Source organism: Hemicordylus capensis, chromosome 10 (genome assembly GCF_027244095.1).
Source record: "Hemicordylus capensis ecotype Gifberg chromosome 10, rHemCap1.1.pri, whole genome shotgun sequence".
NCBI lineage: Eukaryota > Metazoa > Chordata > Lepidosauria > Squamata > Cordylidae > Hemicordylus > Hemicordylus capensis.
Window position 1 is genome coordinate 20,435,553 of NC_069666.1, and position 13,188 is coordinate 20,448,740.

Genomic DNA, 13,188 nt, shown 5'->3' on the forward strand with positions numbered 1-13,188 from the left:
CATCTCGCTCACTACTGTTTACACTGACTGGCAGCGGCTTCTCCAGGGTTTCTGACAGGAGTCTTTCCCAGCCTGAACTGGAAGTGCCAAGGAATGAGGCTGAGACCTTCCATGTGCAAAGGAGGTGCTCTGCCACTGAGCTACAGTCCTACCTCAAATATACAGTTTTTTAAAATAAGCAGTACTGCGGATTGTATGGACTTTAGAACAATGTTTTTTACTTGCTTCCAGTGGAATGTTCCCATTCGACTTCACTGGAAATGGTTAAGGATCACAATGAAAAGTGGGCTGGAATGAAGGCGAGGAGAAAAGGTGTGAAGCTGGAGAGCGGAAGTGAATTTATAGCCTTAGTTAGGCGTAATTCAGCCCTATGTCTCCATCTCCTTTCTATGGCTAGGAAATGGGCACCGCACCCTGTGGACTCCTGTGCTCCTTCTCATGCATCTTCCCTTGCTCTTCAGTTTTGCAGGCAACTGTGATCTGCATTATAGCGCATCGAGGTTCTCACTCATAAAAATCAGGCCAAATCAGTTTCGAAGCCTGCTTTGCAAGTGCATATTTTAGAGGCTAATTGTAAAAAATGTAGCACAGAGTGGTGCCTGGGCAAGAGAAAAACAACACTGATGGGAAAAGGACAAGCATCCAAGCGAACAGCTGTTAAAACACAGAAAGTCTTAGGGGGGAGAATACAATTGTGAAGATCAAGAGCAGGAAACATGTTCAAAGAGGAGGAACCATCTACTGAGATGGTTGATCAAACGTCGAGGATCCTGTCCCTGAAAATGAATTCATTGGTAATATATGGATATTAAATTGATATTATGGATATTAAATATAAATCGGGTATAAGAGCCAGCCATGATGGACAATGAATTCTCAGTTGCTTTCTCTATTAAATATTCATGGTATGTATAATTGCTAGTTTATCACTCTGTTTGAAATATTAGAGCAACATCATTTGAAATTTTGAAATTTGAAGCCAGCGTGGTGTAGTGGTTAGAGTGCTGGACTAGGACCTGGGAGACCCGAGTTCAAATCCCCATTCAGCCATGAAACTAGCTGGGTGACTCTGGGCCAGTCACTTCTCTCTCAGCCTAACCTACTTCACAGGGTTGCTGTGAAAGAGAAACTTAAGTATGTAGTACACCACTCTGGGCTCCTTGGAGGAAGAGCGGGATATAAATGCAAAATAATAATAATTATTATTAATAATAATTTTAGAACTACTATACAAAAGGATACATGTAATGGGGAGTTCTGTAAGGATGAGTTTGCCCAGTCTATGTAAGAGAGGTGTGTGTGTGTGTGTGTGTGTGTGTGTGTGTGTGTGTGTGTGTGTACTGTATATGTATCCACTCAGACATTATGAAGCTTTGCCTTTTATGTTTTAGTTGAACAATTATTTTAGCTATTGAAGTTCAGAATAAGCTGCTTGCTGGGCTGAATGTGGTCTCGTGAGAGCAAAAGCTCTGCAGATTGTGGGACTCTTCGGAAAGTGTGATGAATGAGTTCACGAAGGAAAGTCACTGGGGTAGCATAGCACAGGATGGAACAAGAAAACCATTTTATGATGAGAATTCTTTTTCATCTCAGAGGTGTTGTATTTTAAATTGGGTCTTAAAGCTTGTATGTAACATGCCTAGGAAGGAAATGACTGAATTTGCGGAAGGATTAAGAAACTTAACTTATTATAATGTAATTGTTTTACCTACTGAAAAATTAGGAGCATTGATCAATAGTCTTCAGGAAAAAAGGCTGCAGATTTTATGGCAGTATTAACCTGTTACTTTCCTTTTGTGTATATTATTATTAATAATGGACAATGTGGACAAACTGCTTCGGACTGTACCACTTGCTCTTTTGACCCTTGCCCAACGGCTTATTTCATCTGGCAATCCTATTATCGGAGAGCGTCTGGCAAATATCATAAATGCTTCTCTGAGGGAGGGCAGGATGCCTCCTTGTCTTAAGGAGGCTATTATTAGACCTCATTTGAAGAAACCTGCTTTGTATCCCTTAGAGTTAGCTAATTACAGACCCCTCTCTAATCTTCCTTGGCTGGGCAAAGTGATTGAGCGAGTGGTTGCTTCTCAGCTCCAGGCGGTTTCGGATGACACAGATTATTTAGATCCTTTCCAGACCGGCTTCTGGGTGGGCTATGGGGTTGAGACTGCCTAACTGGCGATCGACGGAGGGAGTGTGACTCTGCTGATCCTTTTGGATCTCTCGGCGGCTTTTGATACCATCAGCCATGGTATCCAGCTGGGTTGCTTGAAAGAGGTGGGACTGGGTGGCACTTACAGTGGTTCTGTTCCTACCTCTCTGGCAGATTCCAGATGGGGTCACTTGGAGACTATTGCTCTGAAAAACGAGAGCTAAAGTATGGGGTTCCACAAGGCCCCATTCTGTCTCCAGTGCTTTTTAACATCTATATGAAACTGCTGGGAGAGATCATCAGGAAGTTTGGTCTGGGATGCTATCAATATGCTGATGACACCCAGATGCATACCAGCTTCATCAGGAAATGGCATGACCCCACTAAGTGCCTGCCTGGAGGCGATATGGGGCTGGATGAGAGATAACAAGTTGAGTTGAATCCTAACAAGATGGAGGTACTGTCTGTAGGGGGTTGGGATCTGAGAGATCGTTTAGATCTGCCTGTTTTGGATGGCGTTGTACTCCCCCTGAAAGATCAGGTTTGTAGACTGGGATTGCTCCTGGATCCCAAACTCTCCCTGGTTTCTCAGGTTGAGGCTGTGGCCAGGAGTGCTTTTTATCAGCTTCGGCTGATACGCCAGGTACGTCCATTTCTGGAGACAAATGACCTTAAAATGGTGGTGCATATGCAGCTAACCTCTAGGCTTGACTACTATAATGCACTCTAAGTGGGGCTGCCTTTGTACGTAGTTTGGAAACTGCAATTGGTACAGAATCCGGCAGCCAGATTGATCTCTGGGTTTGCCTGAAGGGACCATATAACACCCAATCTTAAAGAACTGTGTTGGCTGCCAATATGTTTCCGAACAAAATACAAAGTGCTGGTTATTACCTATAAAGCCCTTAATGGCTTGGGTCCAGGGTACTTAAGAGAGTGCCTGCTCCGTCGTGAACCCTGTTGCCTGTTAACATCATCTGGAGAGGTCCGGTTATGGTTGCCGCCAACTCGTTTGGTGGCAACTCAGGACCGGGCCTTCTCTGTGGCTGCCCCAGAGCTTTGGAACGCGGTCCCTGCTGAAATAAGAGCATCTCCTTATCTGTTTGCTTTTAGGAAGACCTTGAAGAGAAACTGTTTTCCCAGGCTTTAACTGAAATTTAAATTTTAATGTGTGTTTTTATCTATTGTGATTTTTATCTGTTTTTATGTATTTTAAATGTTTTGTTGTATATTACATTTTAATCTGTACATTGCCTAAAGATTTCTATACTAGGTGGTATAGAAATGCAATAAATAAATAATTATAGAGCAATACATGGCTCTTGGCCCACTCCAGGCAATCTAAAGGGAAGGTAGATAATAGAGAAAAGGGTGCTTGCATGCAGAAGGTTCCATTTTCCCTGCTAACTGAGCAAAAAGGCACTTTTAGAGCAACTGGCCCTATCCGCCCCCAGCACAGCATAGCTCCAGTATGTTTCTATCTTGTGTTTCTTTTTCAGATTGTGAGCCCTTTTGGGGACAGGGGTCCATTTTTATTTATTTTTTATCTATGTCAAGCGCTTTGGGAACTTCTGTTGAAAAGTGATATATAAATATTTGTAGTAGTACAGTAGTGATTAGGAGGTTGGACCAAAGTTTCCAAGCATCATAGACACAACTGGCTTGATGGCAATTAGCATCCTCATAGGAAAGGGCTTAATGGAGTTGCCCATCTGGTTGGTGTCAATATATCTGCTTCTTTCAACATCCAAGTCATATGACCTCTTCTGTTTTCAAGTTGGCATATCACAAGAAAAACCTCTATTGGGATTCCCTTAGGACCCCCCCTTTCTATATACTGTAAGTTTGGATTTTATCAGAGTGTAAATACTGTACAAAAGTTATTTGGGGGATGGGGGATGTACACAAAGAAATGATGATCTCAGAAGACTTTTTCTTTGGGAAAGTAGGCTAAAAAGACCTTAAAGACAACTAGATTTATTGGGGCAGAAGCCATTGTGAGCTACAGCCCGCTTCATTAGATGCATGAAGTTTTAACCTGTCAAAGGGCATGCCTCTTGTATTTCATAACTTTTGGCTGCACTGTTCGTTCTCTCTCCATATCCATGTCTCCTCTCAGAATAACCCTTCATGTGGGCTCTAGTCCACAAAAGCTCTTGCTTTTAAAATTGAGTCTTTTTTCTTTTATTTAAAGTCGCTAGACACCATTACAAAAACATTTATAAAAACCATCATTAAAAAGAAAGAAGAAGCCCAAGCCTATGACTACAAAACATTAAACACATAACACTCTATAACATATAACTAACAAACACACAACTCTCCAAGGTCATTCTTAAACAAATACATCTTTCCAAACTTGAATGAATTGGGTTATTCCCACCTTAACATAGTTTTTATAGTTCAAAAATAATAACAGATCCTGCCAAATAATAATAAAAGATTGGGATGGAATTATACGTTTTTGAATATTTAAAGAATGACAATTTCTTGGCTGTTGCAATATACTAGAGTTTGTTATACCAATCCTCTAGGGTTAAAACTGTTTGAGTGTTATGTCACCTTGATTACTTCCTTCCTTGGGTTTGCTTTAACAGACTTTTTGGAATCTGTCTTATGCACGAAAGTCATTCATATTTTATTTGCTTCTTAATGTTGGCAAATTCAGCTCCTCTCTCAACTGAGTTGTCTTACCTGCCCTCAAATGGAAGCGCTGTCTGTTCATCCTTTTTACTGCCCTTCTCTTGTAATGTTCTAAAGAACTTTGGCAGGATTCTCTTTCTTTTGAATGTCTTAGGTTACAGTACAGGAAAAGCTCAGTATTTGTGGGGGTTCCATTCTCGGATAGTGTTGTGGATACCGGAACCGTGAATATCGAGGCATTGTGGCAATGGAAATCCAGGGGTTAGCTTCCAAATGCCAGGGGAATGGAGAAAAATGGGCAGAACACAACAAACATATGCCAAATAAAGTGCCCTACCGTGCTCCGTGGATCCCCCACATTCCAGCAATGCCCTCCAAAGTCTCCACTCTGCCATTTTTTGGCGGGAAATTATGATTTTCAAGCATTTTTTGTTATGTGAAAAGGAGCTACAAAATAATAATAATTATTATTATTTACATTTTATATCCCACTCTTCCTCCAAGGAGCCCAGAGCAGTGTACTACATACTGAAGTTTCTCCTCACAGCAACCCTGTGAAGTAGTTTAGGCTGAGAGAGAAGTGACTGGCCCAGAGTCACCCAGCAAGTATCATGGCTGAATGGGGATTTGAACTCGGGTCTCCCCAGTCCTAATCCAGCACTCTAACCACTACACCACACTTTCTCTGTCACTCTAAATGGCGGCTGGAAATGACCTCTCAGGTCATTTCTGGCCACTCCTGATCTGTGGATAGCCTGATTTAACCCGTTTAAAACTATTTTTTCCTTGCGTATATTGAGGTCAGGTGCCTGTTACCTGACCGTGGATATGTGAAACTGTGGATGCCGGATCTGCGAGTAATGAGGTTCTCCTGGTGTGTTTTAGCAGCAGCGTATGTGAGTGTATGTACGCATTATGGTATAACTTAGAAATTCTGTGAATGTTGACAAATATCTGTAATTCTTAATATTTGGAAAGTCAATAGAAGTTTCCAGAAACATTCCAACGCTTATTGGCAAATTCCAAGAATCATCATGTGCCTTTGACTAATGACCATATCTGACCATCTATTGGTACATTTACCATTTACTTGGACATCTACCAAGGCAGGCTAGAAAATGTTCAGAGTTATGAAAAAAAATTACTTTTCTGGTAATTTTCCAAGCAATTAAAAGCATGCAATAATCTCCAAGGGTGCTATTTACTAAATATAAAGCTCTTTAATTACTTTTTCTGCTGACCTCCTAAAGCATAAACAATTACTAGTATATGCTAGAATTCACCGAGGTGCCTCTTCAGATGTTGTTTATCTTCCTGTTGAGTGTTGTGACTTTTACTTTGGTAGCATCTAAACCCCTCAAGAAGTGTTCTTTTGGGACTACATGTACATTTCCATTCTGGCTAGAAAGGAGCTTTTTGATACCAGTAGATGATAGAATTCTCATGTTCTAAGAATAGAATTCTGGGAGTCGAGTGAGTCCAAAGTAGCATCTAAAAAAACACCACCCACCCCAGAATTTACAAATACCTTTTTGGGCATCATCTCTCCTTCAGGCTTGTAAGATTAATTAGCTACAAAAAACAAATCTCTGCAATCTTTTAAATGCCTTTTTCAAGGAGCCACAGGCCTCCTTAATGGTGCCACAGGCTGTCCACTAGTTAGAAGGGGATGGAGAAGAAAGCCAGTAGGACGGCCATAATCTTCAGCTTGAAAAATGAGGACACTCTTTCTACTCACTTAAAAGAAAAAAAGTATGGAGGCTGGGAGGCTACTGATTGACTGGGATGGGGCTGCTGTGGTGATGGCATTAGACTTGGCCACTGGTCTACTAGAGGCCAGGACTAGCAGTCAACGTGTGTGGGCCAGCAGTGGCAGAAGACCTGGTCACTGGAATACTGGGCAGCCAGGTCTACCCATTGTTTGGGGCAGAGTGCCTCCCTGCCCGCCTAGTAGACCCGTCTGTTTACTGGTGTGACGGGGGCCAGTTTTACCCAGGGCCTCTTGCATGTGGCTGGTAGACACACCCCCTGTGCACAGAGTAGCCCTGGCTGTGGGTACAAAGGCAGTTGGGTCTACCTGTCGGAATTCTTCCTTGGATTGGTAGCCTTGGAACTGGTAGTCATGGCTGCTGGGGGCCAGCGGTCCCCCTCCCAAGGGGCCAGGTCTGCCAGGCAGCTTGTATGTGAGGGCAGGCGAATAAAGGAGAGATTACTTTTCCTCTGGAACAGGGATTCTCAACGTTGGGTCCCCAGATGTTATTGGACCAACTCCCATAATCCCCAACCAAAGGCTACTGGGGCTGGGGATTATGGGAGTTGAAGTCCAATAACATCTGGGGACCCAACATTGAGAATTTCTGCTCTGGAACATCTCTCTTTTTCATAGGAATGAGGACATGGCGGGGGGAAATGAGGACATATGGTTAAAAATGTCTTGCATACTGCCTCCTCCAAAGACTTATATGGCAAGGTGAACCTCAGACTTGGGGGCACCTTGCATGGATCTTATCTCCCCATCATGTGGTTTAGCATCCCTGTCTCCCCCCCCCTCCACTTAACCTGCATCTCCCAGTTATCTTCCTATGGCTTTCATTTCCACACTTCCCTTCCAAGCAGGCCAGCTTGCTGTGCTGTGAGAGAAAACACGGCTATCTGCAGTGGCACGCAGCCATCTGCCAGGTGCCTTTCTCTGCGTGTGAAGGCAGAGGTACCTGCCAGGTTGTCCAACAGCCCCTCCAGGATAAGCTCCTGGAACAAATGTCTAGTAAGTTGAGTCAGCAGTGTTGAAGTGAGGGGAGGGGTGGAGCTCAATGTGTCATCCTCCGCATCCTCTCCCGTGGGTTATAATCCTGTTTTACCGTTCTGACATCGATGCATCGAGAGCCAAAATCTGTGAAAGAGAGTAGGAATGGTTGCTTTCCTCCTGTCCCTACAGAATAGGAGAGTTGCGGCTTGCTTACTGCTTAATGTTCTGCAAAACGTCTTTCAGCCTACACAGATGTGTACACATAAGCATAATTAGTTACTTGGTGGTTTGTTCTTTTCTTACATCTTTACAATGCTACATTTCCCCCGGAATAAATAGTGGAGAAGCAAATTAAACTGTCGTTTTACAAACATAACTGTATTGACCTCTTTATCTCTTGGTGCAGGTACATTTGAACCTTCCTTTATTGCTAAAAGTGAAGATCGATTGTTTAAACATTTATTTGAAGACTACGAAAGATGGGTCCGCCCAGTGGCACGCTTGAACGATACAATCAGAGTGAAATTCGGCCTTGCAATTTCCCAGTTGGTGGATGTGGTATGTTGGGAAGCTCTGTTTGTACTGTATTGTTTTAAAATAACATGTAATAACATCTTTGCATTTTCGCAGAGCTTTTCCCACCCAGTCTTGGTAGGGATGATGATCCTTCTCTTCCTAGCCTAGTGTGGAGTGAGGAACTGTGAGTGGGTGTGACCGTGTGAGATAGAGATTGGTCACACACCTCTGGGTTGTGGGAGGAACAGGAGTGATCCTAGAACAGGGATTCTCAACGTTGGGTCCCCAGATGTTGTTGTGTGTGTTGTTATTATTTATTTATTCGATTTCTATACCACCCTTCCAAAAATGGCTCAGGGGGGTTTACACAGAGAAATAATAAATAAATAAGATGGATCCCTGTCCCCAAAGGGCTCACAATCTAAAATTGTGACTGTTATTGGACTTCAACTCCCATAACCCCCAATCAAAGGCCACTGGGGCTGGGGATTATGGGAGTTGGTCCAGTAACATTTGGGGACCCAACACTGAGTATTGCTGTTCGAGAACAGGGCTGCTCAACTTCAGCTCTCCTGCAGATGTTGGCCTACAACTTCCATAATCCCTGGCTATTGGCTGCTGTGGCTGGGGATTATGGGAGTTGTAGTCCAAAAACATCTGGGGTGGCTAAGTTGAACAGGCCTGCTCTAGAACAACAATTCTGGGGGAGCAAAGGGGTAGAGAAGAACGTCATTTGGGAAGCAAAGATTTTGCTATATATTAAACACTTATGGAGTTAACGTGATTAATGAGTCTCTCACCTACCTGGCTGCACTGACTTCTGCTTATTCTGGAATAGTGAGTGGACAAGGCTTCTCTGACATTGTCTGATACTTTGATGTAAAGTTGCAGCCTGGTGGATGGTGGAGGAGCAAATGGGTGAGTGTGAAATATTTTGTGGGGAGTGCCTACTCATCCTGGGAGAAGAAGAAGTGCAGAATGCAGTTATATATAGCACAGCATCTATTCATATATATCATTGCTCTGTCTTCAGTGTTTGAAGACTCTTATGACTGTGACCCTTGAAATTTTGTCAAGGTAGGCTGTGATGAGTCAACAGCATGGTGTAGTGGTTAGAGTGCTGGACTAGGACCAGGGTGACCCGAGTTCAAATCCCCATTCAGCCATGATACTTGCTGGGTGACTCTGGGCCAGTCACTGATCTCTCAGCCTAACCTACCTCACAGGGTTGTTGTGAGGTAAAACTTAACCACATACTCTGGGCTCCTTGGAGGAAGAGCGGAACAACAACAGAACATCTTTTTTACCTACATGGTGGAAACGAGATTGTCCATAGCTATACAGACAAAGTAGAGACATGCTAGCTATGATTGTAAAGGGGGAAAAAGGTTTTCTTAAGGAAAAAATTGCATTATCTGAGTATCCCCAGATAATGAGCTTCCAGCCATAGCATATTTGACAATAAATATATTTTGCCAACTTTAAGTAAACTTTGAGAAACTGTTGAAACTGTTACATACACCCAGGAAGTCAAAGATGTTCTGCACTTCTAGCACTAAGAGCTTTTTGTCACCTTCAGTGGTGCAGCGGGGAAATGCTTGACTAACAAGCAGAAGGTTGCCAGTTCGAATCCCTGCTGGTACTGTATCGGGCAGCAGCGATATAGGAAGATGCTGAAAGGCATCATCTCATCCTGCGCGGGAGGAGGCAATGGTAGACCCCTCCTGTATCCTACCAAAGAAAACCACAGGGCTCTGTGGTCGCCAGGAGTCGAAATGAACTTGACGGCAAACTTTAAGAGCTTTTTACAAGCAATAAATATTTGCAAGTCAATATAGATAACCTGATATAGATGATACCTGTCAAATATATGCTATGCGTTATGCATTGTTATCTGAAAAGATGAAAAACTTGTAAAGTCTTATGCATAAACCTCTTTTTTTTTTTTTTAACAGGATGAGAAAAATCAGTTGATGACGACAAATGTTTGGTTGAAGCAGGTTAGTATAATTTTTTTTTTTTAAGGGTTGACTGATGATGATGTAGGAAATGTTGAATCATAACCCTTGGGTATGGGTCCCTGAGATAAACTGGTACAAGCTCTGTTAAGAGTGCATACTGTCTAACTCTGTTAAGAGTGCATACTGCCCTGAGCCATTTTGGAAGGGCGGTATATAAATCAAATAAATAAATAAATAATAATAATAATAAATAACTACACTAAAGTGATAGAAAGGTAGGTATAACAGCCTACATAAGAACAGCCCTGCTGGATCAGGCCCAAGATCCATCCAGTCCAGCATCCTGTTTTGCACAGTGGCCCACCAGATGCCTCTGAGAAGTCCACAGGCAGGAGGTGAGGGCATGCCCTCTCTCCTGCTGTTGCTCCTGTGCACCTGGTATTGAGAGGCTTCTTTCCTCTTAGGTTGGAGGTGGCCTATAGCCACCAAACTAGCAGCCATTGATAGATCTGACCTCTATGAACCCTTCTTTAAAGCAATTCAGGCTGCTGGCTGTCACAACATCCTGTGGCAGAGAATTCCATAGGTTAATTATTAATTCTTATTATTTTATTGTTCAATTTTTATACCGCCTTTCTTAAGGCATCCCAAAGCGGTTTACAAAAGTTAAAATACAATAAAACTCCATAAAATCACATTTGAAACCTTAAAGCCAGTCAAATAGTAAAAACAGTAAAAAAAATCACAAACTTGCAGTAAGAAGTCTGTTGGTTTTCTTAGAAATATTGCTATTTATCAACAGAGCCCAGAGACCGACAAAGATACTGTGAAGTTATTTTTCATTACAAGCCCCCTTTAGATGTAAAAAGTTCCCATAGAGTCAAGAAACAGAACTAAAGAAACATTACCACTATATTAGTTGCTTCCTTCTGTACCTCCACAAATTTACCCTAATTTAAAAACACCTTCCTTGTGGAGTCTGTTATATATCTTGCTACCCAACCAGTCTCATCATCAGTGAGTGGTAATTCCTATGCCTGTGGCACAGTTGTGCAAAAAAGGTACTTCCTTCTGGCAATCCTAAATTTCTTGGCAATCAGTTTCATGGGATGACCCCTGGTTCTAGTGTCATACAAGAGGGAGAAAAATTTCTTTCTGTCAGCTTTCTGCCCCCAAGACTCAGGAATGTACTCCCTGGCAAGATGAGAGCCTTCCCATCTCTGACAAGTTTTTAAAAATCCTTAAAGACCTGCCTTTTCACCCACGCCTTTTGATTTAATTGTGGGTTTTAAATTGTTGTAAAGTGTTTATTTCTGTGTTTGAACTTTTTATGTTGTGAGCTGCCCAGAGACGGAAGTTTGGGGCGGCATACAAATTTGATAGATGGATTAATAAACTTGCTCCACACCATGCATGATTTTATAGACCTCTATCCTGTCTCCCCTCAGTTTTTTTTCTAAACTAAAAAACTCCAGATGTTGAAGCCTTGCCTCATAAGGAAGGTGCTCTAGGCCCCTGATCATCTTGGTTTCCCTCTTCTGCACCTTCTCTAGTTCTATAATGTCCTTTCTGAGGTATGGTGACCAGAACTGTATGCAGTACTCCAGATGTGGCCACAACATACTTTTGTATAAGGGCATTATAAAATTAGCAAGTTTTATTTCCAACCTTAATGATTCCAAGCATGGAATTTGCCTTTTTCACAGTTGAGTTGACACTTTCAACAAGCTGTCGTCCAGCATTCCCTCTAACAGGGAATTCCAGATGTTGTTGTCTACAGCTCCCAGCATCCCCAGCTGTGATAGCGTTTGGCTGGGAATTATGGGAGTTGTGGTCAACAACATCTGGGATTTCCTGTTAGAAGGAACACTTCTGTCCACCATGATCTCAAGATCTCTCTCCTGGTCAATCATTGACAACTCAGGCCTGAATTAATTCACATTCAAATAATATTTCTTTAGTGACATTAAAACTGTTTGCCTTTTAATTCTTGCATTAACTGTTCAACCTGCATTAAAAGAAATTTACCTGTAGGAGAAGTTGCAGTTTTTATCATGGAAGAGTCAGGCTTGTCTTCAATAGGGTATGTGTTATCAACTGGAGGGAAATATGTCTCATTCTATTGGTGTTTATAATTTACAATTATAAAATGATTTCTCATTTATATATTTTTTCAAAGCCTATTAATAGTCTATCTAAAATAGAACAGAAATGCATACCATATTGTGAAATGTGTCGCAGGATATGCGTGTATTGGGATTTACTAAGTGAAAGTCTTTTTAGAAATCTGCTAACTTTTCATAGAGGCATCTCGGATGTTGCCATCTATCTTGGCTATTTCAGGCAAGCTGTTTATTTTAAAACAAATGTTTTTCATTCCTTTATAGGAATGGGTTGATGTAAAATTGATGTGGGATCCTAAAGATTATGCTGGAATAACATCTATCCGTGTCCCTTCAGAGTCAATATGGATTCCAGATATTGTTTTGTATGACAAGTAAGCATTTACTCTTTCTCTGTATAATGATTACAAAAACAAAAAGCTTATAAGAAATCAGACAATTTTAATGAAAAATCTCTTTTTGACACACAAGCATTTTTCTTTTTTTTTAATCCACTGTACTGTAGCATGCTGTTGGTACTAGATTTAAAAAATCTTCATATTCTTCAAAATAAAGCCCATTCCAGTCTTTGAAACTATTTGCTAGATAGATGTAGGGCAGTTTTCTGCAGTTGTGTGAGGCATCAGACCACCTGAAGAACACTGCCTATGACAGACTGGAAGCTAGGGTCCATTTTCCTTTCTTCCTCTGCCGATTGTGGGATTGCATTAAAGGATTCTTTTCAGAGGAAAATGCATGTGCAGTCTTGAAAAACGACAAGGGACAATGAAATGCAGGCAGACCAGAAGTAGGGCGCTTAATGCGGGTGTAAGCTAGAAATATAATTACTCCCTGAAATAAGTTTTCCAAATGAAGTTTCACCAAAGCGAACCTTTCCTGTTCCTACAGGAAATGCTGCTGCTTATACAATACAAAACTGTGTAAATTGTTCAATTCATCAACCCTCTCTAGAATGTCTTTATGCAATATGCAGCAACAATAATAAAAAGGTGCCTTCTTGTGTTATAATATATAATTTATCCTTGTATTGTTTTAATGTAATAC

At 41.7% G+C, this 13,188-nt stretch overlaps 1 protein-coding gene across 6 annotated transcripts in view; it reads left to right on the top strand.

Moving 5' to 3' along the window:
- Positions 1-13,188, top strand: part of CHRNA5 (cholinergic receptor nicotinic alpha 5 subunit) — a 29,121-nt gene that overhangs the window by 9,364 nt on the left and 6,569 nt on the right. For 3 of the 6 annotated variants that reach the window (XM_053272368.1, XM_053272369.1, XM_053272370.1), the window contains exons 2-4: positions 7,951-8,102; positions 10,016-10,060; positions 12,409-12,518. In XM_053272368.1, the coding sequence (XP_053128343.1) occupies positions 7,951-8,102; positions 10,016-10,060; positions 12,409-12,518 (307 nt within the window). Of the gene's footprint in view, positions 1-831; positions 906-7,540; positions 7,563-7,950; positions 8,103-8,898; positions 8,979-10,015; positions 10,061-12,408; positions 12,519-13,188 lie in introns of those variants that run through there. The other 3 variants (XM_053272372.1, XM_053272373.1, XM_053272374.1) reach the window with 3 other exon arrangements.